Genomic DNA, 27,004 nt, shown 5'->3' on the forward strand with positions numbered 1-27,004 from the left:
ATCTTTAAACAGCTACATGCGCACGCATGCACGCACATACATACAAACACACACACAAAAGGGGGGGGGGGGGGATTGACCATACACTCTCAGAAAGCTACTAAAACATACCGTTTATAAACTAACATTTACTTTTAAGATACTAATATGCACCATTTAGGGAATATAAGGTATAAAGCTGTACCTTTTGAAAGGGGACCGTCCCATTGACAGTTTTTATACCCTTTCAAAAAGTGCACCTATATTACCTTATATATTTATATATCTTAAAAGTAATTAGTCTCTAAATGGTATGTTTTAGTAACTTACCACTTAACTTGGCTTAAACTTAACTTACCAAAGGGTCCCACCCAAGAGACATGTGTGTGACGTGTGTTTATGAACCTCCTCACCAGATTAGACAGCAGCATTCAAGTAAGAAATGTGTTCTTAATAGAGCTACTAAAGTTATTTAATCTAGGGCTGCACGATTTGGGGAAAATATATAATTGCGATTATTCTGGGTAAAATTGCGATTGCGATTTAAAATGCGATTATTGTTATTATAATTTTTTTACAAATGAAAAGTGTGTGTTTATAATATTTTGTGTTTTTATATTAATGTGACTAATAATAATTATTATGATTATTATTACTGCAAAAAAATATTTTTAAAAATAAGAAATTACCATTACAATAACATTTTCATAATTACAAATAAAAAAGAGTAGGTCAGAACAAATATAACTATATAATACTAATACTAATTATTATTATTATTTTTGTAATATTTTACAGAAAACATTTTACACACAAAAAAAAAAACTGCTGGGTTACCTATTAATATGCAGACAGCCTATATGACTAAAAAACGTTAGAAAGGTCTAAGCCTAAGGAGTTATTCTTAAAGTCTGTCTTGAATATGAAATATGAACCTCTTGTGCATCCACTGTGGGGGAAAAAACTCCTGTACATTGAAGAAAAACATGGATTGTCCAACACATTTATAATTTTTTAAGTTTATTAAGTTTTAAAATGTATTATTCTTATTATTGATTACCCAAACGTTTTTAATTCATACTAAAGGCCAGAGGGCGCCCTCGAGCGGAAAACGCCACATTTGCCTCAGAGAAGTAATGGACGTTAGTCATAGACAGTAAAAGAAATGGACGGAGGGATCCCATTGCCTTCTACGGCGTTAAGTGATGTCAGTATAGGAGCACTCACTTCCTGATGGCTGAGCGAACTGCGCAGGCTCAGACTGAGCTTGACGACGTAGATGTGACGTGAGCCTCCTGTCTGACAGCTGTAGGTCTTCTAGTAGTTGTGGAAAGTGAAAGCTGAATCACGTTGTTTAAATATTTTCTCCTGTTGCTTTTGGCTCACTATGGGCTTCTCCCCATTCTTCCCCCTTGACTTTATCAGACTTTATGTCTACACGTCCCCCCGACTGTCTCATAGACAGTAGAAGATTGCCTGCGAGCGTCTCCTCCTGTCTATACGGTAATTTCTCAACTGTGCGACAGAGTCGCGTTGGTTATGACGCAATCATTAGCCTATTTTTACAAAAACAGCTTCTGCGGGGCGATAGTGTAAGATACAAGGTAACAGAGCCTTTTATGCATTGTCGTGTTTCTTTAGAAATAAACAATGGACAAATGGAGTCTTTAAACGTCTCAGATGTAAAGTTATTCACTGTCAAAGTGACTCAAAAATGAATGGGAGTCAATGGGATGCTAACAGCAGGTGATGGCTTGGTTAGCAATGGCAGCCCCTAGGGGTGGAACGCTTTCCGAGCGCTAGATTACCCCCTTGACGTTAGTTTTCAGGAAATCCATGATGTGAAGCTAACGCTGTGTAAACAGAAGATAGAGACGCTTTGATTAAACATGACGACAATAAACATGACTGCAGCAAAATGTGGTGTATTTGAGTTCTTCTAGCCGTCAAGGGTATTTTCATAATAATAAAGTGTATTATAATGCAGTGCTGATTGACATAGAGTACTATAAAATAACACATCGTCTGCCTCACTCTGATGAGAAGCCACATCAGCTCACAAACACTCGACTGACGATATAAAGTGAGGTAAAACACGTTATTAAATGTTGCCTTTTGTTGAACAGGTTTATGAACGCTTCACTAGTTTGTGAAGATGTTTGACTCGTGTTGCTTTCTCAAACTCACGTTATAAGGGACTCAAACTCGCAGTCTTTCAGACGGAGCAGCTTTTATCACAGAGCCGCTCTTCTCTAACACACTGGGCATTTATTTATTTAATTAAAATCGCAGCCTTTGAGCTTTCATAATCGCACACAAGCCAAATCGCGATTGCGGTTCGATTTCGATTAATCGTGCAGCCCTAATTCAATCAAGAGTGATTTTCTGTTTTTCCTTTGTTGTTTTATTCATATTAACTGCTTTCGCACAGATCTAATATGCACATGCGATTTCTTTACTTGCTGTTTACATTCACAGACAAATGTGTTTAAGTGAACTTTTTGTGTTTTTGACTTAACCTTGTGTATGTTTGACAGGTTAAGTGCAATAAGATGTGAAAGAGAACTTTTTACCATTATAGGTAAATAATTATTATCGAGAATCATTCTCTGTGGCAGCATAAAAATGAGGAAAACGTAGAGATCAATTACACAGCTGATGTGCTTGCTTCGCTCTTTATTATATTGCACCAGCGCTGTCACGCCATAACAGACTGAAATAAGTCATTATTCACTAATTCACTAATCATGCCCAAAGTGCCGTTCAAAGTGCCATTTTTGAATCTGAACACAACTGCGAATGAGATTTGAGAGTTTTGGTGGAGAACAATCATGTGAAATATTCCTTGTGCCTCATCCTGCTTGTTGCTTAATGCATCTGATTATAAATTCAGTTCATGTTTCGACAGCTGCGTTCGCCTTGCCCAAACGCTTCCATTCCACGATATTGAGAGCAGCGGAATGAAGGTCCTCAAACAAGTTTGTTAAATAAGGTGCAAATGTTTGATGATTAAACATTTAAGCTACTTTCTTGCTAAGTGCTTCACAGTAGAAACCAGTGCACTTACACAGGAGAAAAAGAAGAGTTTAACCACATCAAAGTGACAGGAATCATTCCCCTTGAAAAGCGCCTCAGTAATTAGGAGACGTAATCCATTCGCTGCAATCCATGTGATGGAAATTCAGGGTGCAGTATAATTGAAGTAATTTGACAACCCCGTTTTCAAATTAAATTTGCTTCTTTTCAATGCATGAGACTTTTTACGCTCTGGACGGGACTGCGCTTAAATAAGTTTGCCCTGCGGCTTGATGGATGTGAAGAACGGATATTAGATTTCTGAAAGCTCCACCAGTAAGTGGCATATCTCTTGTGTTTAATTGAATGGTTCCCTACAGACTAATTTTACCCCTTTGAGTAAACTTTCTTTCAATGTGAATGAAATATAGTAGGAGAAAAAGTATTGGAATGGTTAAAATGTTATGGTTTAATCTGTCATAGCTTGTCAAGGCTATTGAAAGAAATGCATTAAAAACACTCCTTGATCGTCGCAACATCTCAGCGAGAAGTGATTTTAACCCCTTTGAAGCACCCCGCTTCATCACCAAGACGTATGATGGCAATATGTACTCTTGTTACGGCCTTAGCCACACACTTTGAGGTAATGTTCCCCCTCGCTGTCACCAACAGACCTTCTTGAGATATCAAATGTCTCTGAATGATTACTTTACTTATGTCCTCTCTAAGAAGAGCACTAACATGGAGACCTGTATAGCAGAGGATCTCATCTGGTGGTTTGGCTAATACATTTTAAAATGTTATTTATTCCTTTTTACTCCAGTCTTCAGTGTCGCATGATCTATATATGCTCATGAAACATTTCTTATTAACATTATTGAAAACACTTGCTTTCCCATGTTCTGTTTTGTTTTTTAGCTTTAAGCATGCAAATATGTTAACCTCACTGTTATCTATAAGCTCTAAAACAATGACAATTTAGAAGATATAAACTATAAACTTACATAAAAGGATTCCTCTCTGGCGAAGCATTCAGTCTTTCAGCTCACAAATTCCACCATTTTGCATGCACAACTGGCTTTTAAAGGGAATTGGAGATGAGACTTGATGATGAGAGATGAGATTGGTTTATAAAAACACACCCACGACTTATTAAGAGAGTAGGTACAACCCTTTTGGACCATGTGCCTGGCGCGCCAACCGTTTTGTTCCGTCCTTAAACTAGCAAAACTCCTGCTCTTTGCGCTGCCGACCATGCACTCAGATCATTAAAATAGGGCACTTGCTTTTCTACATGGTGAATGGCACATAGTGCACTATATAGGTGATAGGAAGATATTCAGACAGTGTAAAAATGCTTTCCTTTGGGACAAATGAAGTTTCACATCAGTGTGACATGATCTGCCGCAGCGCACCCAGTCTGTTTCAGTCCAGAGACACAATAGCACAGAGCGGATCATATGTGTGAACCACAAAACATATCAGACCCATTTGAATTCTGCACAGAATGCTATATTTTAAAGCGATATGAAGGAGATTAGGAGGAGAAACGTTTAGAGATTAGGAGGAAATTGCGCTTTTGTCAACCTAAGTGGCTTTAGACGTGCTGTGATGTAAACTAAATGCTATTGGCTGTTTTAAAAAATGGGAGTTGTTCAATATGTGTCTTTTTGTTTCAGTGGAAATTAAAGGTCCCATTCTTCGCGTGTTTTTGAAGCTTTGATTATGTTTACAGTGTGCAATATAACATGAGTTCATGTTTCGCGTGTAAAAAAACAGTATTTTTCACACAATTTACTTATCTGTACAGCGCTGTTTCCTCTGTCCTAAAAACGGCCTGATGATTTCCTTGTTCTATGAAGTCCCTCCTTCAGAAATGCATAACGAGTTCTGATTGGGCCAGCGCTTCCCGTGTTGTGATTGGACAGCAGCTTAGCGCACTTTGCCCGGAAAGGTCCTGCCTCTTACCATAACATGGAGATGCAAGCGCTGAATGTGTGCTCTTCTCCACATGGGAGAACAACAAGACCACGCCCCCTATTTTGCGTGTTCTTGTGGGCGGAGGGTTAGTTGTTGTTGACAAGACAATGACTTGTAAGGCAGTGTTTTGTGCATGAAGGCACCTCACGAAAGTAATTTCGGACAGACTTCTAAGGCAGTATAACACTTTAATGATCTACAGCAAAATAGAGCGAGCTTTGGTGAGAACTTCACAAATATTAAACTACTACATCAGTAATTTCTCGCTAGAAATTACATCTGAAGTGGAAAATATTGGTCAAAACATACATTTACACACAAACTGACCAGCTAACGCAACTTTCAGACGCCATCTTTTTCCCCCAGCTCAACTGTCACTGAATGGAAAGCACAGGATTGTGGGATATCAAAGGCAGCAAAGGATACATGTGTGCTGCCTTCAAAAATCGATCAGATAAAGGTCTCTCAGGAGACAGGAAGTGAAGCAAACAATAGATTCGGACATTGCTTGATGCCTCCCTGCCTTCAAATGTGTCCTCTGAAGGCAGCATTTTCCAGGTTTCGGACGCAGCCCATGTATAACCCGCCAATAGCACGCCAGGTGGATAAGCCCATCTGTAATTGTTACCCACACATGTGTAACAGAAGCAAGATAGGCCTAAATTATGCCGCGTTCCAGGCAACCCGTGTTTTTCCAGCCTTCTACCTGTGAAACTGCACTGGAACGGCCGTTAAACCCGTGACTTCCTACCGTGAACTCAAGCTAGATCGATGTACTCCCAGTTACGAGTTCTGACATGCTTTGTTTACATCTACCACAATTCCTCGTGCTCAGACAGTTTGTCGTGACTTTGCCTGGAACGACACAAAGTCATGAGTTGTGGTTTGAAGTTGTGACTTACGGGCTCAAAAACCTGCCAGGAACGCAGCATTAATGTACCGATTTCCAGAAGTTGCAGGGCGAAATCAAATCGTCAGCAGATCCTGCTGGGTTTACTCAGTCTAGTCAACACATTGAATAACGCTGCACTTTATTCATGGGCGGCAGTGGCTCAGTGGTTCATGTAGGTTGTCTACAAACCAGAAGGTTGGTGGTTCAATCCCCGGTTCCACCCGCGGGGGCCAGTCGCGCGTAGGTGTAGAGCGCTGCTAGCCAATAGAAAGCGAGGAAAATCCAGAGAGGCGGGACAAAAATAGTGCATAAAATTGGAGGTTCGAATCCCGCCTCGACCACAAATAACATTACATGTATTTAAAGTTACTGTTCATATAGATTCGCGTAGCGTATGATAAACATACATAATCAAGTATTGAACAGTTATTATTCTTGTGTAAGGTCTGCATAAGTTTTAGTTACTAACATCTATAATAGTTCAGGTGTTGTCGTTAATATTTTAATAATTAAAATATGATTAATTAAAATGAAGACACCCTACAAAATATTTCACACACTTCACACAATAAATATATTTTGTGTGAAGTGTGAACAAAATTTATACTATAGTATATATAGTATATACATTTTATACATTATTTAAAAATTGCTAAAGAATGCACAACTGATATGTAGTTTAAATTAAATTTACTAAGTGCATTACTATAATTGTTTCTATAGTGTAATATTAACAATTATAGTAACATTATTTATAGTCTAATTGTTTTTAAGATAGATACAAAAATAAGAAGCTATAACAGATGTCTTTGTGTACGATGTGTATCATTATTTGAAAATATAAAACTATTTAAAATGATTAATATACAAATATGGAGTTGTGTTATAGTAGTATATTTTTTTATTATGTGATTGTTTTTACATTTCTTTTTAATGTCCCTAAAATATCGTAAATCATATTAAACTAAGATTTACAAATATAAGTCATTTCCTAAGAGTTTTCTCTAAGGTGTCCAAAATTACATAGCCATTGGTAATTAATGTTTCACATATTTAAATATTTATATTTAAAATGAAAACACCACACAACATTCTTTTTATATATATTTAGTTTATTATATATTAATACTAGGATAATAGAGGATAAATATATATCACAGCATATTAAACAGACATTGTCAACATTTAGAACGAGTAAAATGAATTGCTAAAAGAGAACGTGAATTGAACATTTTTTTCTATAATAAAAATATAATAATAAACATGTTATAGCAAGTACTGAAAATATTGCAAATATCAGAATGTTTAAAACACAAGCAAGATCAAACAAATATTTACAAATGTATCTTTTTACACAAGATAAATAAGTTTAACATTCAAAAGAACAAAGCAAAATGTATGCATTCTACCACAACATTATGTAAATATTAATTGCACTATGTAGATAATGTGGGAAAAAAGACAATTGTATTGAATAAAAAAATAAATTAACACTGGGAATATCTTAACATAACCAAAATAAATAATCAGTCTATGAAATCAAGTTACAGTTTAAACTGAACAAAGGTCTATGGAAGAATAAAAAAGAAACCACTTAGGCTACTTTTCAGTTGAACACAGATGATCCTACTGCCCATGTGCGTGTATACAGTACAGTTATAAATATGATTGTACCAAAAGTAATAAACTAATAAAATTTAAGAACAGTATAACAACATGCTTAATAAATATTATATGCAAACATTTCTTACAGGTGAGATACAAAGTATTTACAATTTCAAAAGATTAAAAGTAGTGCTTTCAATCATCTAAATAATCTGAGTTTTGAAAATGTTTTGAAACAATTGTAAACACATTTTCATTGATAAATAAACAAAAATGGCAAATGAATCAGTAAAAGTTAAGCAGAATTTTTTACATTTTACAATCCTTCAATCCTGGACCAACATGGCATTCTAAAATAAAAGAAAGAAGAAACCCCAGAAAGACAATAAGGCAAGAACAAACCAGTGGTTTCAGCATGTAACAGACATCCATAACAAACAAGATACACAGTTATATTTTTATAATACAACAATTACAATATGTACATATTCAAAGCCAGGAAACATGAGGGCAGTCACTTTCCCTTTTCTGCTGCCCATCTCTTCCTTTCAGCCTCATAAAAAGAAGACTGACAGAACTCTCCCCAAGTCATCTCGTGAGGCATCCCTTCTGTCCGATATAGGGAAAACACTTTGGCAGGACAATAGACATATTTCCCTGCCACACCAGGGAACCCAGTATGTGTGTGTGGACTCTCTGGACCTTGTTTGAGTGGCTTGTGACAGAACCTACAGAGGCGACCAGTGGGGTGCTGCTCCAAGGCCTTTCTCTTTCCCCGCTCCTCCATTACCTGTCTTGCCTCTGCAGAACGCTGCTTTACGGCCTCTAGCTCTCGGTTAAAAAAAGGCAATTCAGCAAAGTCAGCAAATGGCATTCGAGGATTGGTGAGGCCTTCCGCTGCATACAGCTGGTATACCTTTGTCGAGCAGTAAAAGTACTTCACGGTCCCAGACTGATAGAAGAAATGAATGGAGGAGCCATCACCAAGGTAACGTGACTTTGGCTGCCCACAAGCAAGACAGTTCCGTGTCCTCTTTGTGGCAGGCTGCTGTTGCAGTTGCTTTTGCTGCTGCTTCTCCACAAGCTCTTTCACCATTTCTTCAATCTCACCCTTAGTTAGCGGGGACTCCTGGGGCTTATTACTGGGTGGGTTCACTGGGGCAGGTTGGAGGGTTAACACTGGAACACTTACAGTTTCACTGCCTTCTGTAAGGTGATGCCACAGCTGCTGGGTTTCCAGGAGTTTCTCTGGACTGGTGTTCAGGGATGAACTTGTGTTTGTCATCTTGGCCAGGTGTTTCACATAACGGGAGATATGCTGTTTTGTGGTGGGGTGTAAAAGGCTATTGGGATCCCTGGAGGCAGCCTGCACAAGGGCAGCATACTCTGCATCCACCTGGATGAGGAGGTCTTTCTGCCCGTGGTACTTTACCAGAAGGCCATCAATGCAATCCCTCATGGGCTGTGTCCACCGAACATGGTCCAGGACAAAAAGTAGACCGCCTGCCTTGATGGAACCTGTGCGAGCAGCACGTGGAGAGGGAGTAAAGGGCAGTGGTGGTGTTATCTCATCTAAAGGAGAGTGGAAAATAAATCATTTTTACGTTTATCTCTCAAATAGCCGTAGTATTCATATAAATAAGGAATAATAAAGGGATGAGGATGGGAGTTAAATTACCTTTTACATTGGTGGGCTGTCCAGGCTGGATCATTGTTTTTGAGCCAAGAGGAGCCACACCAAAGATGTCATCCTGGAGCATAGGGTAATTAATTTTGGATAAAATCAGTGATTACATAGTTACATTTTGTGTTTTAGTGAGTGAGATTGACAGTGAAATTCCTATATACAACAGTCAAGTTTACCTGAGCAAAGTGTTCCTCCCTGACCTCCTCGGGTGGGTCATCAGGTGGGAAACTCTCACTGAGTGCAGACAGCTCTGAGGACTGACGCTCTCCCTCCCCTGCAACATGTACCTTTTGGGACTTGTGCTTGTCCCAGTCCAGGGGTACAGGACGACAACCAGGCTCCAGATACTGCAGTCCAAACCTTTCTCTGGTGTCTGTCTGTGAGACAAGTAAAGCAGGGTACTTGGCTTGACCCGTCACCACGTCTGAAAGCTTGTTTAGTTCCATGATCAGCACTGGATCAAAAACTGCAGGCAGCTTCACTTCAGGCTGCTTCAGGTCCACAAGGCGCTGGAAATTCCAACGAGCCACTCCAATCATGCCCTGCGCCTGGAAAAGTTCTGTGGATACCTGAGTGCCGGTGACCCATCTTGCCTGATGGAAATGGAACCCCTCCTGCTGAGAGGTGCCTCTCACAGGGATCCAAACCGGTACAGCTGCTGCCTCTCCCTTCACATGGTTCAGCTGGACCGTTCCACCATGCCTATAGAGGATCCCCTCCGCAACCTCTGGGTCACTCAGGCAGCCTCTGAGGATGTGGACTCTCTGAATCCTCCACACCTTCAACATTGATGGTTTGAACAGTGGCACACCATCAGGATCACATTCTAAAAAAAATCTTTGCAGAACGCTCTCCACTCTCTCCAGCAGCTCTGTGGGGTGTGGGACCCTGGTGCGGCAGTGCTCCCTGATGTGCTGCTTTGTTGGATTTGCAGGCACTATCCCACAGAAGACATACGCCTGCTTCAGTCTCTGTAGGTCCGTCTGGTCCACAACACTGAAAGCTGCTGACAGAAACTTACAGAAAGCACTGTGCAGTGGATGGTGCTCTGACACACACTCTCTGGAGAATCGCCGCATGCAGTGGAACAAGTCCAGCTTGATGTTGATGTCGCTGTTGTATTCTGCGCGGGAGGAACAGGTGTTGATTATATGCCCAGAGGTTGCCACAGTCACTATAGCCTCAGTGGTCGACCAAGAATCCCAAAGGAGGTGCTCCTGTGGCTCAGGGTTTGGGATCCTGAAGGCAGCACAGCAATCTCTGTTTTAAACACAAAGAGAAGTATATTTAAAATATTAAACATTAAAATACATATGATACATGTATTTGTTATACTATATTGTGTTTATGTTACACATATAATATAGGTGGGAAGTAAAATGTGATGGCTGGTTCTTACCTGTCAACCCACTGGTAGTTGGCTTTTGGCAGTCCAGCAAAAATGTAGCGACGAGACAGCCCCTCATACATTGGCTGCAGGGATTTGTCACTTTCAGACTGCAGCATCACCCAGGACAAGATCATCCAGTTTTCATTCATGACGGCATAGGATGACATAGTACCTGATGCAAGCACAACCTTCCGGGCCAGCTTGCGGGTATGGTCAGCCCTTAATACTTGTCCAAACGTGCCTTGGAGGAGCAGATTGAGTGTGCTCTCTTGCCTATGGTACTCCTGAATGAGGCAGTCAACCAAGTAGTGGGGTGAGACTGTTACTCCGCACCAGCCGACCACATCACTATACCCACCAAATGGAGCAGGAGTGTTTGTTGCTCTTAGTGCTCCTGTGATGGTCTGCTGACCATAAAGTCCACTGTCTCCATCCAGCACATTTTTAACAGTGGACAGGTAAGCCAGGTGTGCACGCTCATACCTGAGGTGGAGAGCCTCATTCAACTGATTAGCCATATCGTTGGGAGACTTTGCTGTGCGCCGCAACTCATCCATCACAGTCTTACATATGGCCTTCTTGTGGGTTAGAAAAGCTGGCAAAATGTTGCAGAAACGACTTGGCAGCATGTCCATCCATTGGGGTTTGTCTGCAAACCAGTACTTTTTACAAACTTTACAGCTGAGCCGAGAGGCAAGTATGTAGTATTGGCTGTTCGTACCAATAATGACACGGGGTCGTCCAACACCTGACGAGACAACGTGGGGATTCGGACAGCCGTACAGGCATGGCAGAGTGTAGTTGTTGCGGACTCTTTCCATAATGCTGTGCTCTGGTTTCCAAATGAAGAATGGATGAAGTTGAAAGTATTTTGGTGATGGGAGCTCATAGATAGCATCAATAAGCTCAGGCTGAGGTGGGTAACGCCACAAGGAGATCATGTTCATTGGATGTCTCACCGGTCTAGATCCTGGCCACAGTCCCAAGTCTTCCATTTCAGTTTTCATCCAGATTCTCTGCTGGTGAGAGCAGTGCCATCGGCTCACATCCTGGTCATAGCTTGGCAATGGTGGAACAGCATGCTTCTCCTCCAACTTAGTAGGGTACCCAGCAGAGGCTGCAGGCAGTGCTGTGGGAGGAGTAGAGGCACCAGGGAGTCCAGAGAAAGCCTCGCCAACAGCTGAAGGGGAACGTGAGGGAGGAGTAGAGGCTGTAGACTGTGCAGAGGTAACTGGGAGGAGGGCTACAGGACGACAAGGATGACATTAGTCATAGATGAGCATTACATTTGTTAAATATGTAAAATCTGTTTTAAATTTGATAAAATTATGTTACAAGTAAAAGTTATACAAGTAAAATTATGTTACATTAAGTCCTTACATTGACAGAACACGGTTTCTTGCCCTGGTCTCAAAGGTACTGTGGTCTTGATTGTAGATAACCCCAGTTTAAGCAACTCTGAAGGTACTGGCAAAGGAACCCTCACTGGAGTGAAGGGAATTGGGGAAAAAACATAACTCTGATCAGAAACAGGCATATCCTTACAGCAGTCGACATGTGTACACGTCCATGTACCAACCTGGCCGTGGAGAGGCAGTTGCACTATATTCTTTAGTCCGGTCTGGTTTTGTTGGTGTTGCTGGTGGTTTACGCCTCCCTAACACAGAAAAATGTAATTTAATTCTAATACCCTGTAGTTCTGTCCCTTAGTAAATGTGTTAATAAGTAGTAATGCAAATACATGCAAACCCATAGAACACTTGACTTCAGTACTATTTTTAGGGGAGAGCGGGGCACAACCTAACGCTTTTTGACTGTCTCAGTTTGTGTAAATCCACTTGGGGTTCAGAGTATTAACTGAGATGAAAAATGAATTTAATTAAGACATTTACTTTTGCTATAGTTAAATAAATGTTCAGTGAAATCTTCCAAAGATTTTTTTTTAATTTTGGTGCTTTTCTCTAAATAATGTTGATATGGCAACTAGTAAATACACTAAGTTTCGTCATCCTGGCATGTGTGGAAAGTGTTAAAACGTATGTGTTACAACTAACCCAGCGTTAGGTTGTGCCCTGCGCTCTACTAATATTAGGGGTGTGGTATGTTAGTGGGTCTACATTGCATGAGTAGTCTACAACTTCATGTATCAAATGGGATGCGCCATTCTAGTCCAAATTAAAAATATATTTGTACTTTTGCTGTACTTCTGCATTTTGGACATGTGTTTCTTTTACTCTGTAGAACATGTACATACCAAACCTTTAAGTATAGCATGCAAAACAAGAACTCTGTACTTACCCTCAACGATGAGATACAAATGCCTTCAATGTTAGTAGAACAATTGAACACAAGAATTAGAACAGGCCTGAACGTGGCCTAACCAACAAACAGCAAAAAATAAATGTAGAATAGATAATCCTGATTCATGTCAGAATTATCCTTAGTATGCAGCAGGAATAAGACCTTTGACCACTGGGACTCCAACAATGTCTGAACCTAAAAGCACAGTGAAGATAATTTAACTTTCAAGCATTAATAACATAAACAGACAAAATTACATATGTACACCTTTACTGTTAGTTTTTTAAGGCTTGTTTTGTCAAAACACTATACACACCTCACACAATCAACACACACAAGTAGCAGAACACCTCAGTTCTTTTGCAAAATGAAACAATAATTTAACGAAACCCAATTTTGACACTGTATGGTTCATACATTCTGATTCTGTTTGATTCATTTACACACTGCTGTTCTCAATCTTAAGCACTTGTAAAATTTACTTTTCTAATGATATAATCTGGGTTTGATATTTTTCAGAGATATTGTTTGAGTAAAGTATATGAATATATTGACCAAACAGTACACACAAGACCAGTACTGTCTATTGATGAAACAATTTATCTCTACCCCTCTCATACCCCTCTCATACCCCTCTCTACCCTTTCATACCCCTCTCATACCCCTCTCTACCCCTTTCATACCCCTCTCTACCCCTCTCATACCCCTCTCTACCCCTCTCATACCCCTCTCTACCCCTTTCATACCCCTCTCTACCCCTCTCATACCCCTCTCTACCCCTCTCATACCCCTCTCATACCCCTCTCTACCCCTCTCATACCCCTCTCTACCCCTTTCATACCCCTCTCATACCCCTCTCTACCCTTTCATACCCCTCTCATACCCCTCTCTACCCCTTTCATACCCCTCTCATACCCCTCTCTACCCCTTTCATACCCCTCTCTACCCCTCTCATACCCCTCTCTACCCCTCTCATACCCCTCTCATACCCCTCTCTACCCCTTTCATACCCCTCTCTACCCCTCTCATACCCCTCTCTACCCCTCTCATACCCCTCTCATACCCCTCTCTACCCCTCTCTACCCCTTTCATACCCCTCTCTACCCCTCTCATACCCCTCTCTACCCCTCTCATACCCCTCTCTACCCCTTTCATACCCCTCTCTACCCCTCTCATACCCCTCTCTACCCCTCTCATACCCCTCTCTACCCCTTTCATACCCCTCTCTACCCCTTTCATACCCCTCTCATACCCCTCTCTACCCCTTTCATACCCCTCTCATACCCCTCTCTACCACTCTCATACCCCTCTCTACCCCTCTCATATTGTAAACTGGAATGCACAGCACAGAAACAATGTAACATCCCAAACATTTACCATCTTGAATAATGCTGGATAAAAATGCAATTATGTTTCATGGGAAAAAATCCAGTTTGATAGAGGGCTGAAGTGTGTGTGTGTGTGTGTGTGTGTGTGTGTGTGTGTGTGTGTGTGTGTGTGTGTGTGTGTGTGTGTGTGTGTGTGTGTGTGTGTGTGTGTGTGTGTGTGTGTGTGTGTGTGTGTGTGTGTAAGCATATATGTGGTTCTCACTCAGTTGACCTGGAAGTTTCGATGAATATGTGGGTAGCATCATCCTTCCGGATTCTTCACCTTCCTCCATGTCTATTAAAAAAGAACAAATCAAAGATTATTCAGTGAAAAGTGACTGAGCATTAAGCTATTTTACACCAATACCCTGAGTTTACATTCAAACGGGTGTACATTTAAAAAAAAAATACATTTAGAAAAAAATTGATAAAGCAACCATTATAAATACCATGTGTGTGTGTGCGCGCTTGTTTGTGTGATTTATGGGGACACAAATTTGTATAATGACATGGGTATTACATTGGTATAAAAACATAAAAGTGGTTTATGAGGACATTTCATATGTGCGCGTAAATCAAATAGCTTTAAAAACATACTAAACAATGTTTTATTAAAAATGTAAAAATGCAGAATGTGTTTGTGTGTGTGAGTGATTTTCTTACTCAATTGGCCTTGGATTTTGGATGGGGATATAGAAAGCATCATTCTCTCCAATTCTTCATCATCCTCCATTTCTGTGAAACAAAGCAAAAAAGCAAAAAAGCAAATCATATGTCATCCCACATTTACATATTTCAGTTTTGACCTAATATATACTCAACTGTACTGTAACAAACCTGGAGGATGAGAGGCAGATGCTGCAAGTTCCACTGAAACACTCTGAAGCTTGGTCTTTTTCTGAGTGAGGTACTGCTGCAGCCGATACATTTTGCTGCCTGGAACACACCGTTTCTGGAGGATGAATGCAGCATATCCATCTGCTCTGCTCTCCCAAACCTCCCTCCAAGTCCTGTCTGCATTAACCCCAAAGCCAACCACGTTATCATCTTCATTCCTCACAGGTGGTGCCACTGATCTTCCAGCTAAATACTTTTTGAGGTCCTCGATTTCCTGGAAGCTTCTACTGAACTCAAGGAATGAAAGTAGGCTCTCCTTCTTGGGACCCTCCGGTTTAAACTGTCCGGCTCTCTCCTCCTCCTCAACCGTCTTAGTCAGGAATAGTGTATAGCCTACATCATTCTCTAGCAGCCACCGGAATGACTTGCCTTTGTACTTTCCAAACTGAAGCACAAACTCTCCCATCACCTCCTGTCTGTCTGACACATCTCCTCCTCTCATGAAGACAACAGAGCGGGCATTCTCCTTGACCTTGTCTTCCCTTTGAGGGGCTGATTTGTCCTGGAGATTGGGGTTGTCTTTGATCCTCTTGGCTTCATCTGAGGGATCTTGTCTCAGATATCCAGTTGGTCCTTTCCTGAAGCACACTTTGATCTTGCCTGGGAAGATCACTTTCGACTTCATCTTGCTGTGCTGTACACAAAGAGCTGATTAGTGTTTATTCGTCTGTTGCATTAACACACCGTATTAATTAATACACTTCTATTCTGAATACATTATTAAGAATTATTTCTTAATAAATAAAACAACATTTAAATGTACCAGTTTATTCTAAAAACAAATTAATAAATGAAAATAAATCTATTTATTTTGTAAAATTCTTTGTGTTTAGTTATTTCTTAATAAAATGTTATTCATTTATTATACCATTAAATTGCACACACATATTTTTGTAATTAAAATGCAATATATGTGTGAGTTATATTTATTACATTCAAATTTTTAAAAATACAATACCCGTCAAGTTAGAAAATAGTAAGATTATTTGAAAATACATTTTTACAGTAGTCTCTTCTGTTCACCAAGGATAAAATAGAACATACAATACAAAAATACAAAACATTTACAATTTAAAATAACTTTTTCTATTTTAATATATTTTAAAAGGCAATTTATTACTGTGATGCAAAGCTGAATCTATCATCGTCACATGATCCTTCACAAATCCTTCTGATATGTATTATTATCAGTGTTGAAAACAGTTGTGTAAAAAATAAATCTGATTATTTAATCAATAGAATTTTTAAAAGAACAGCTTTTATTGAAATATAAAGCTTTTGAAACATTATAAATGCTGTCACTTGATCAGCATCCTTGCTGAATAAACGTATTAATGTATTTAAGTTCTTACAAAAGCTTTATTTCAGATAAATACTGTTCTTTTGAACTTTCTATTCATAAAAGAATCCTAAAAAAATGTTTTACACAACTGCTTTCAACAGTGATAATAATCATAAATGTTTCTTGATTAAATCATCTGAGAATGATTAGTGAAGGATCATGTGACACTGACTGGAGTAATCATGATAAATTCAGCTTTGATCGCAGGAATAAATACAAAATGTATATATATTAAAATATAAAAGTCATTTTATATTTCAAAAATGTTTTTTTTTTTGTGGTATTTTCATAACATAAATGATGTGTAGAAGAGACTTCTTTAAACACATAAAACATTTTACATTCTCAAACTTTTGGCTGGTAAAATAACAGTGTAACTTATATGTTAACCGTGCAGTATGAGGTGACGTTAGCACTAGTTACTACGTTAGATCATAACGTTACCGCACTGTAAATTAAAATACTTTTATATACATAAAATCAATGAAAAAACAATCCCATTTGCAAACAAAGATACTCTAATACAATAACAGGTGTATGTTCGTCGAGGAGTTTAGTTTACTATTTTCTAACGGGACAAACCATTCAACACAATTAACATAGGCTAACGTTACAGTTAACGTTAAACATAATACGATAATATACATGCAAATTAATGGCAGAAATATATAAGTAATAAAGTACATGTAGTCACCTGAGGTAAAATCTGTCTGAATGTAGCTTAGGCAGTATTTGGTGGACAAAACAAGTTTGCTGACGGTAAATAAATATCTCTCCGATCGTAAAACGGGTCTCCCCTCCTCCACTGCGAATGATTGACAGATGACAAGATGACACTGCGCTTCTTTTAAATTCCGCGCCACGGAAACGGCGAAACAGCGCCATGAAATCTACCTGCGGTCAAATATATATTGCATCCGTAGTGTTAAGCACTACCATAGAGAATGAATGGGAAAAGTTAAGGGAAGTTAAGAGCAAGACACCTAACCCCAGCTGCTCCCGACGAGCTGGATGGCGCCTTACATGGCTGACATCACCGTCGGTGTATGAATGGGTGAATGTGAGGCAAAAATGTAAAGCGCTTTGGATAAAAGCGCTATATAAATGCAGTCCATTTGCAGTCCATTTATTCAGTGAGCCTTTAATATTTGGAAAATGATGATACATTTTTCACGATTCTTTGATGTTGTTGTTTTTTAAAATTTCAAAACTTTTTGTATATTTATAATATTTATGAAGTTTTTTATTTAAATTTCTGTTTACTTTTGTTTGATAAACCATCGCTTGATGTCCTATGCAAAAGTCCTCAAGTACAACCAGACACTCCACACCACATGATCCAGAATCTAATGGCTGCCTTTTCTTAGTTATCTGCTTGTTGTACATGGATTTTATCTGATAGTCTTGTGCCTCCACCCCTCCTGCTGGTCTCCCCGAGGCCAACACCAGCAGAAACCAATTAGCAGACACGTCCATTGATTGCACATCGAAGAGCTGCACATCTCCTTCATGAAGCAAGGGACACAGGCGGTGCAATCCGTCACTTTAATCAAGTTTTCACAGACTGGTGCGATGTTCATGATTTGCTCAATCAAGGCGTCATGGGCTATTCGTCCACTGACCTCTTCCAAACCCTCCTCCCCTCGCTCCTGTTCTCCAGCAGACTGTCCACAGGAAAATGAGAGTATTCATCAGGGTCTCCCGAGAGAAACAGGCCATTGCTGTGACGAAGGAGTCTCTGCTGCAGTAGACAGAGCCGGTGCCGGTCTCACTCCTCACGCTGATTAGTTTAGTTTTCACGCCGCAGGGCCGCATCCGTGCTCCTTATTGCAGAAGCAGCTCAGCAGGATGACCAGGGAGAAAAAACAGCCTCACCAGATCTTTGCAGAAAGAAAGAGAAGTAGGCAAATGGATGCAAGGAACAGGAGAGTGGGTGGAACGAGTGATTGATTTCGTCCAGATCTCAAAGACCTGAAAGGTAAATAAGTTCTTTTTTTCCCCACTAATGTCCAACGACTACGGTGCCTGCAATCAATTCTTCAATTACAAGTCCTGCTAAAAAGCACATCATAGTTTGAAGTGTTTATTAAAAGCAAAAGGATGAATGGATGTGTATTTACAACAGCACCTTGAGCCAATATCACTTTTTAAAGCCCTTTTGAGTCCATGAAATACAAACGCAGAATATGTCTCTTCTGAAAAATGTTCCTTCAGATATCGACATTTTTGGTCTCTTTAAAAAATACAACTTTTTAAAAGTTTGGGGTTAATGTCCAAAAATGAAAATTATGATTTACTCACCCTCAAGTCATCCTAAGTGTATATGACATTCTACTTTCAGACGAATACAATCAGCATTGTATTTAAAAAGTCCTGGCTAATCCAAGCTTTATCAACACAGTCTCACCCCTACTCGTCAAATGTTGCCGAACGGTCAAGGGACCCTGACGTGAGCTGTTGACGCACAGGGTACCCCTAAATCGCCATTTTTCGACGTACTGGGTAATCCACTGATTTCAATGAGAAACCTAGGACGTCATAAACAGACGTGTTGGGCATGTGAATGTTATCGTCATGATGGAATATATTGGGTTATAATTTTTCCATTATGACATGTTGGAGTGTGATTCTCAATTTAATCAGCCTGCACAATTGTATTTACATTTATTTACGCTATGATACACGTTTGAAACAGCAGTCAAACCCCACCCCGCCCTAAACCTACCCATTTGCGTATTATATGATATAAAACACAGACTGTAACAGACAACAGGCACACTTTATTGAAAAAGTCCAACTATTCCGAGGCCAAACGATGGAATTGTGTGAAGAAAAGACCCAAAAGCAATCACCGTCTCTATCCGCGCCGCGCGCCGCGGCCCCGGCGTCACACTGAAGACGCCACAGGTAGACCCCTCGGCGTCACGCGATGGACGAACTGGGAACCCAATTGCTTTCAGTGGGAAACCTTTGGCGTCAACATTAGACGGCAATTCTATCGGTATGAAATCGCGCTGAAGAAGTCTCACTCAGAACACATCGCGATGTTTGGCATCAGATCACGTGTGCCACATGTTGGTGAGTAGTCATACATATTATGTCCTAATATTTGATATAAAGTATTTTCTGCTTGTCGTTATCGATCATGTTCAGTCACTGCATTGTATCTGTCATCATCTCCACTGAGGCTTTGCATTTCTTTGCTTTCTAAATAAACACACCTTGCTAATAGGGTGATTAAACACTGTCACGTGACGTGCTATAGACCTTTAAACAGTTGTTAATATTTAATAATAATTACTACTGTAGTTCCAACGTGGCATTTGTAGTAGAAGCACAATTAAAAAAAAAAAAAACACTTGCCATGCGTTTACCACAGTATTGGTAGTTTTAATGTGATATTTGTTGTAAATAAACAGTAACCACAACAATTACCATGCTTTAAATGCATTTTAATGTAAAATCCAAATATTGTTATTTAAATAGGATACTTTATAATGCTATATATTATATATTATGACTTTTTTCTCTCTTTCTTTTTTTTTTTTTTACCTGAAAAGACCAAAAGGGCCTCTCGGACTCAGTCAACCCATTCTTGTTTGTGGAGAAGTAACGGAGAAAACCGAAAGCTGCAACAGCAAATATTTGTAATGGTATGTATGAGTTGGTTTGAACCCTTTATCAAACATTTTATTTAGCATTTGTTGTTACTTATTCTTACAAATCCCATAGCTCAATCAGTAAGAACATATTCCCAAAGTCTTAATAATTCACAAGATTTAACAAGTTGTCAAATTCGTATGATTCTCGTACATATAGCTCTGAAAAAAATTAAGAGACCACTTAACATGGATTTCTAAATGTTAAGTGGTCTCTTAATTTTTTTCCAGAGCTGTATTTGTATATGAAGAGTTCAGATGCAAAAGCCTCAAAAAGCCACTTCGGTCACATGACATCAGATATTCGATTATTTTTTCTTAATCAGATCAGTTGCACTGTTTATAACGTCCCGTTTGCATGTAAGTAATTTATGTGATCACAAAATCAAGTGAGTTATCTACATTTTCAGAAAAATTCTTATGATATAGCTTGCTATTATATACTTTTAATAATGGGAATCACACATATCTGTGAACTTACTACATAAATGTATTTAACATTTAATTATGCATCGTTTTTTACAGCTAGAAACAGTTATGTATGAACTCACAACTTGCATGCAATGTAATACAATTTCCTCTTTCTTTCTGTCTTGCAGGATTACTTGCAGATTACTTTTATTTATTTATTTTTGTTTAAAAGATCTCTACAATATCAAACTCAACAGCTCTTTTAAGAGTCAACCCTCACAAGAGCTTCTAGTGATTCTCTGCAGCGAATCTTGCCGTAATCAGCCCTTCACAGGTAAAGTTGAATATTATCAGTATATATACTAAAGTATATACAGTTTTTAGTATATATACTCATCAAATGCTCACCTTTTGGTAATTTAACTTTATTGTAACTGTCTTAATTTATATGTTTTAAAAACAATAGTATTTGCACAGAGTAAGTGAGACTTGTTTTACAGAAGAGAAGAAAGACCAGACCTTATATCGAAGCAAGCTAAGAAAATAAGTCCTTTGTTTAGGGTGAGGAAGGAAGATGGACATCTTGTGCCCGAAGAAGACAGAAAAATTTGCAAGTCCATTGGTCTTGTATTGAAGCAATGCTGTAATATACAACATTTGATGTTGATCTCTCAAAGGACTATTCATTTCAACAGTGATCATTCTTTCTACTCTGATAAAATACGTACCATTATTCATGTCTAAATCTTTTAATAACTCCTAAAAAAAGCAAATGAGGTTCTGTATCTTGGATTGATTTAAAATGGTAAATATTTGTTTTCCCTTTTTGATACAATTATTATTACACTTTTGGCCTTCAGTTCTTAAAAACTGCACCGTCTGTTTGTCTTAGATAAAAGCAGACAAGTGTGGGAAAAAGCATTTAGTTGTTATAAACTCCATGTATTTCTCCATTGTTTTGTAGACCATGGATGGTTCTGGGTAGCTTTAGAAGATAATGAGTTGGGACATATTAGGAATCAAATAGTAAATGTTCTTTGAATTATGTGAAAGATCTGGTTAGTTCTTTCTAAAAGATCGTTTAAAAGGTTGCTGTTGATATGGGTAAATTAGTATTTGTTCAGTACTTGGCTAATATTATGGGCTGCAATATTATACATAATGCTTCAATGTGTATATGCCCATTTTGAGGTGGAGAGTTTACTGAAGAACATAGGTTAACCTGACTGTACATTAAACTTAATCTGAATTTTGTTTGTTGTTTTACTTTTAGACCAGGACTGGAGAACGCCGGATTATATGACTTCTTACTCTGGTTGAGAAAAGGCTACACAACATCAGTGATCACATCATCTGTACATTGATTATACTGTAGGGTACAAGTGGGCGAACTGTTTAGAAGAAGAAGAACAGGAACATGATAGAGGGAAGAGACAGAAACCAGTCTAGTTGTAATAATGAATCATTATTTTCCAACACTATATCAAATCTGTTTTCTGTATCATAGTTGACTGGATGGGATTATGTAGCACTCATTTGTGTGGCTTCAGCAGCTGTGAATGGATTAATATGATGTTAATGTGTTTTTTAAAACCCATTTTTATTTATCTTGAATCTTATTTGACTTTATTCTACTTTATCAACTGTATACTGTATCCTCCAATAAAGTGTTGAGTGATAAAGTATGGTGAGTATTGTGTATGGTGTGTGGTACAGTAAATACACATTCAACAAGTTTATTTAGGTTATCTTATTAATTACCAAGAATATTTTACTTGAGAAGTAAACATTTTTTATCTGGTTATATTATATTTGGTACAATGCTCCAAAAAGTTGTATATACTTGCATGCTGTGACAAGTATGTCAGTTTTCAGTGAAATAAAGGGAAGGATTACAAACACTTCAAGCTTAACTGAAGATGATCCATGTTGATCATTCTGGTACATCTACTACTGCAATAAAAATTAAAGCATGCACATTTTCGATGCCAGGTACGTGAAGAGGGTGTAGATGAAATTGTGACAATGTCTCTTGTTATTTTACTTTATGGTCCTATATTTAATGGTAATAATGAAGTGTAAATAATATAAATAGTTTTTGTTTACTCTGGAAAGTGGATAATGGCAAGTTGTTGCAGGTTAATCCATTATATATATTAGTGTTTATCCATAAAAGAAAATAAAACTTAATAATTATTATTTTACAACATTTCTTTCAAATATTTCTGTATTTCATCAGATGGTCTTACAATATCAAAACCTAATGCAAGCATGACGTTAGAATAGAAAAGACAAAATACTCTGATATTTAAATGTGACTCAAAGTTTGTTGTCCGTGATGAGGAGAATAGATCTGTGTATGTTGTACTGCCCTTACATCTCCAGGGACCCAGTAGTGGCCCCTGGAAGAGCAAAAAAAGCATATTTCAAATGGCTTTAACTCAAAGTCTGGTTAGCGTATCACAGAGAAAATTGGCAGGACAACTGTATATGCAATGTTTACTAAATAATGTTGGCCACAGTTTTCAGACATATATGGAAAGCTGCCATAAAGGTTTTTTTAAAAGTGCTCACAGTAAAATATACAATTTCAGCTTGGCCCTCATATATGTCTTAAAGGTTTGCACAATGAACATATTTTAATATCCAGCTGTCCATTAAATATGTAATTTACTTAACATTTATTGTTTCATTATGAAACCTTTTAAACTACATTACCCATATATCTGTCATTGTATCAATGCAATGGGAAACATGGCGCTGTAGTTCTTAGAAGTGTGCAGAAATGCTTAGGGTTAGGGTTGGGTTCTCAGTAAAGGAGTCATTTCTCACAACATAGCGACACTTTATAGTTAGCTTAACGTATTACTGACGTAATAACACCAAAACATACTTTGTAACATAAAAACGCCGTTTTATATGGGTTAAAACAGATAGTCCAATCACAGCGCGTTCTGCGATAAAGTCACAGCCAATGACAACCCAGCTGAACAGAGGCGTCACACTTCCTTGTCCATTTATGGTAAATTATATCACATCTCATCCGGTTCAACTGAAGGGGTAGATTCCTTAAAGATTTAATATTTAGGCTGCTAAATATTTATTTATTCTAATTAAATAATAAAACTCACATTTTAAAACGAAAGTCTTCTTTGTGTGGTTAAACTGATGCATAATAAATATATTTGAAAGAGAATCCTTTTTCTATGCAATGGTCTACAAGCATAAACTTCTTTAAGCCATCCTTTATAATCTGAACTCTTGGAATTAAAACAAATATAACAAAAGCACAATGAATGCACACAATTTTGTAAGCATATTCCAATATTTAATGTCAAACAGTTTAAATACAAATGTAGTGCCCATATATATATATATATATATATATATATATATAGGCAAAAAAATAACATTTTACATTCTAAACTTTAATACTATATATTTGCGATTATTGTTCACTTTTATTGTAACTAAATTAAATGCCAATTAAAATAGTTGATGATTATTGTAAATGTTAACCATTTTTAGTAAGAAAATACTTCTATAAAGTACATTCATGTTACAGTTACATTAACAAGGTAGTGATATAATGATAGGTAGTGAAATAATGATAGAGGTAGTTATGGTAGACATGTACTATAGTGACCATTGTAATAAAAGTTTTAATGAATAATTATTGATTTCAAAAGGTATTAACTCTCACTATCTTCATTTGTTCAAACAAACAACAAATGCAGAAATATACATTGGACTATAGCATCATGAAGTCAATGCATGACTAGAACTAGTGGATGGCAATAGATGTCCTTCACTAAAACTCCTGATGATAAAGGCATAGGCAGACATCAAGAACAGTTTATGAATATTGGTTCTGCATATATCAAAGAGATTATAAGACTCCACAGACTCCACGTGAAGACTTTGAGACACTGTAACTGAGCAAAGGGTGCATTTCACTGGACATGTCCTATGCATGCCCAAACAACAACACCCAAAAACACTTATGAAGTGGACACCACCAGGAGGACGCACGAGACAGGGAAAACCAAGGAAGATATGAGACAGATGTTTCACGAAGACCTCAATGCCGGTGTTCCATGAGAAGATGTGAAAACGTGGCCACAGATCGAATATGTTGGAGGACACATGTTGCCCAATGTGCCCAGGACAGGACATGATGATGATGTTGTCAGTTTATACATAACTAGGATTTATTTCTGTAAAAAACGATGCATAATTAAATGTTAAATACATTTATGTACAAAGTTCACAGATATGTGTGCATTCCCATTATTAAAAGTATATAATAGCAAGCTATATCATATGAATTTGTTTGAAAATGTAGATAACTCACTTGATTTTGTGATCACATGAATTATTTACATGCAAACGGGACGTTAATAATAAGAAAAAAATAAGTGTTCATATACAAATACAGCTCTGGATATACTATACTATTTAAATATCAATATTTGGATTTTACATTAAAATGCTTTTAAAGCATGGTAATTGTTGTGGCTACTGTTTATTTACAACAAATATCACATTAAAACTACCAATACTGTGGTAAACGCATGGCAAGTGTTTTTGTTTTTTTTAATTGTGCTTCTACTACAAATGCCACGTTGGAACTACAGTAGTAATTATTATTAAATATTAACAACTGTTTAAAGGTCTATAGCACGTCACGTGACAGTGTTTAATCACCCTATTAGCAAGGTGTGTTTATTTAGAAAGCAAAGAAATGCAAAGCCTCAGTGGAGATGATGACAGATACAATGCAGTGACTGAACATGATCGATAACGACAAGCAGAAAATACTTTATATCAAATATTAGGACATAATATGTATGACTACTCACCAACATGTGGCACACGTGATCTGATGCCAAACATCGCGATGTGTTCTGAGTGAGACTTCTTCAGCGCGATTTCATACCGATAGAATTGCCGTCTAATGTTGACGCCAAAGGTTTCCCACTGAAAGCAATTGGGTTCCCAGTTCGTCCATCGCGTGACGCCGAGGGGTCTACCTGTGGCGTCTTCAGTGTGACGCCGGGGCGCGGGGCGTGGCGCGCGGCGCGCGGCGCGGATAGAGACGGTGATTGCTTTTGGGTCTTTTCTTCACACAATTCCATCGTTTGGCCTCGGAATAGTTGGACTTTTTCAATAAAGTGTGCCTGTTGTCTGTTACAGTCTGTGTTTTATATCATATAATACGCAAATGGGTAGGTTTAGGGCGGGGTGGGGTTTGACTGCTGTTTCAAACGTGTATCATAGCGTAAATAAATGTAAATACAATTGTGCAGGCTGATTAAATTGAGAATCACACTCCAACATGTCATAATGGAAAAATTATAACCCAATATATTCCATCATGACGATAACATTCACATGCCCAACACGTCTGTTTATGACGTCCTAGGTTTCTCATTGAAATCAGTGGATTACCCAGTACGTCGAAAAATGGCGATTTAGGGGTACCCTGTGCGTCAACAGCTCACGTCAGGGTCCCTTGACCGTTCGGCAACATTTGACGAGTAGGGGTGAGACTGTGTTGGCTTTATAATGGTAGGGTATGTTGCTCTGCTTTTTGAAGTCCATAAAATGCATCTGTCCATCAAATAACATGCTCCACACGGCTCTGGGACATTAATAAAAGCCTTCTGAAGCAAATTGTTGAGTTTGTGTAAGAAAAATATCCATATTTAAAACTTTTTCAATTAAAATTACAGATAATCGCCTTCTGTGGAAAAGTGTTGAAAGTGCCTTCTCGGAGTTTAAGATCCATACGTAACATCTGATGAGCGTAAGCCTTTATACTGCAGAGGCACTTTCAACACTTTTTCCATAAACTGAATACGGAAGGCGATTGGCCGAAATGTTACTTTATAAAGTTTTAAATATGGATATTTGTCTTACACAAATGTATCAATTCACTTCTATTTATTAACCTCCCGGAGCCGTGTGGAGCACGTTATTTGATGAACAGATGCATTTTTATGGACTTCAAAAATTATTACTGACCCTGCCATTATAAAGCTTGGAAAAGCCAGAACTTTTTTAATATAACTCAACTTTTATTCGTCTGAAAGAAGAATATCATATACACCTTGGATGACTTGAGGGAGAGTTAATCATGGGATAGTTTTCATTTTTTGGTGAACTATCCCTTTTATTAATACTTTTATTCAAAAAGTTTGCTTTTTATTTATAAAAAAATTACATTTGTAATGTTATAAAAATATATATATTAAAAAAAAATGTTCTTTTGGACTTTGAAAATTGATGGATGGCTGACTGGATAGATGAATGGGGAAACTGGACTTTGACTTTACTAAACAACGATTGGTTCTTTCATTTAGAAGGCGGGGCTTATTTGCCATATTTGGCGCTGCACTTTCTCCCATTCATAAGTAATCAGAGTGTACCATCTTCCTATATATAAAGTTGTTGATATTAAGCAGCATAATATGTTT

General features: G+C 38.1%; 2 protein-coding genes and 1 long non-coding RNA gene across 9 annotated transcripts in view; 2 read left to right on the forward strand and 1 right to left on the reverse strand.

Annotated features, from left to right (window-relative positions):
- si:ch211-27e6.1 (serine/threonine-protein kinase H1) overlaps positions 1–27,004 on the forward strand; it is a 57,719-nt gene that overhangs the window by 1,077 nt on the left and 29,638 nt on the right. For 2 of the 6 annotated variants that reach the window (XM_067429488.1, XM_067429489.1), the window contains exon 1: positions 18,039–18,433. The exons of the other annotated variants lie outside the window; for them this stretch is intronic. The gene's annotated coding sequence lies outside the window, so the exon portion shown is untranslated. Of the gene's footprint in view, positions 1–18,038; positions 18,434–27,004 lie in introns of those variants that run through there. 6 annotated transcript variants of the gene reach the window in all.
- Positions 7,184–18,270, reverse strand: LOC137055708 (uncharacterized). The gene is made up of 10 exons (XM_067429588.1): positions 18,078–18,270; positions 17,770–17,960; positions 15,054–15,747; positions 14,880–14,951; positions 12,128–12,205; positions 11,929–12,033; positions 10,558–11,791; positions 9,335–10,418; positions 9,150–9,222; positions 7,184–9,043 (listed from the first exon to the last, which is right to left on the reverse strand). The coding sequence occupies exons 1-10, from the start codon at positions 18,268–18,270 to the stop codon at positions 7,986–7,988; spliced, it is 4,782 nt and encodes a 1,593-aa protein (XP_067285689.1). The 3' UTR covers positions 7,184–7,985.
- On the forward strand, positions 19,453–21,373 carry LOC137056409 (uncharacterized). Of its 2 annotated transcripts, XR_010900333.1 has the most exons (4): positions 19,453–19,533; positions 20,016–20,108; positions 20,714–20,859; positions 21,026–21,373. It is a non-coding gene; the product is annotated as an uncharacterized lncRNA (long non-coding RNA). The 2 variants fall into 2 exon arrangements; XR_010900332.1 differs by lacking the exon at positions 19,453–19,533 and having other exon boundaries at positions 19,896–20,108.

This window comes from Pseudorasbora parva, chromosome 21 (genome assembly GCF_024679245.1).
Source record: "Pseudorasbora parva isolate DD20220531a chromosome 21, ASM2467924v1, whole genome shotgun sequence".
Taxonomy (NCBI): Eukaryota; Metazoa; Chordata; class Actinopteri; order Cypriniformes; family Gobionidae; genus Pseudorasbora; species Pseudorasbora parva.

What these genes read in the sequence shown, in the direction of transcription:
- LOC137055708 (XM_067429588.1), bottom strand. Translation starts at nt 18,270, where the DNA reads ATGCGGCCCTGCGGCGTGAAAACTAAACTAATCAGCGTGAGGAGTGAG. An exon ending in GGGAGGAGGGTTTGGAAGAG is followed by an intron (nt 17,961 to 18,077) that starts GTCAGTGGACGA and finishes TGCTTCATGAAG; the next exon opens with GAGATGTGCAGCTCTTCGAT. An exon ending in CAAAATCCAAGGCCAATTGA is followed by an intron (nt 12,206 to 14,879) that starts GTAAGAAAATCA and finishes TTTCTGTGTTAG; the next exon opens with GGAGGCGTAAACCACCAGCA.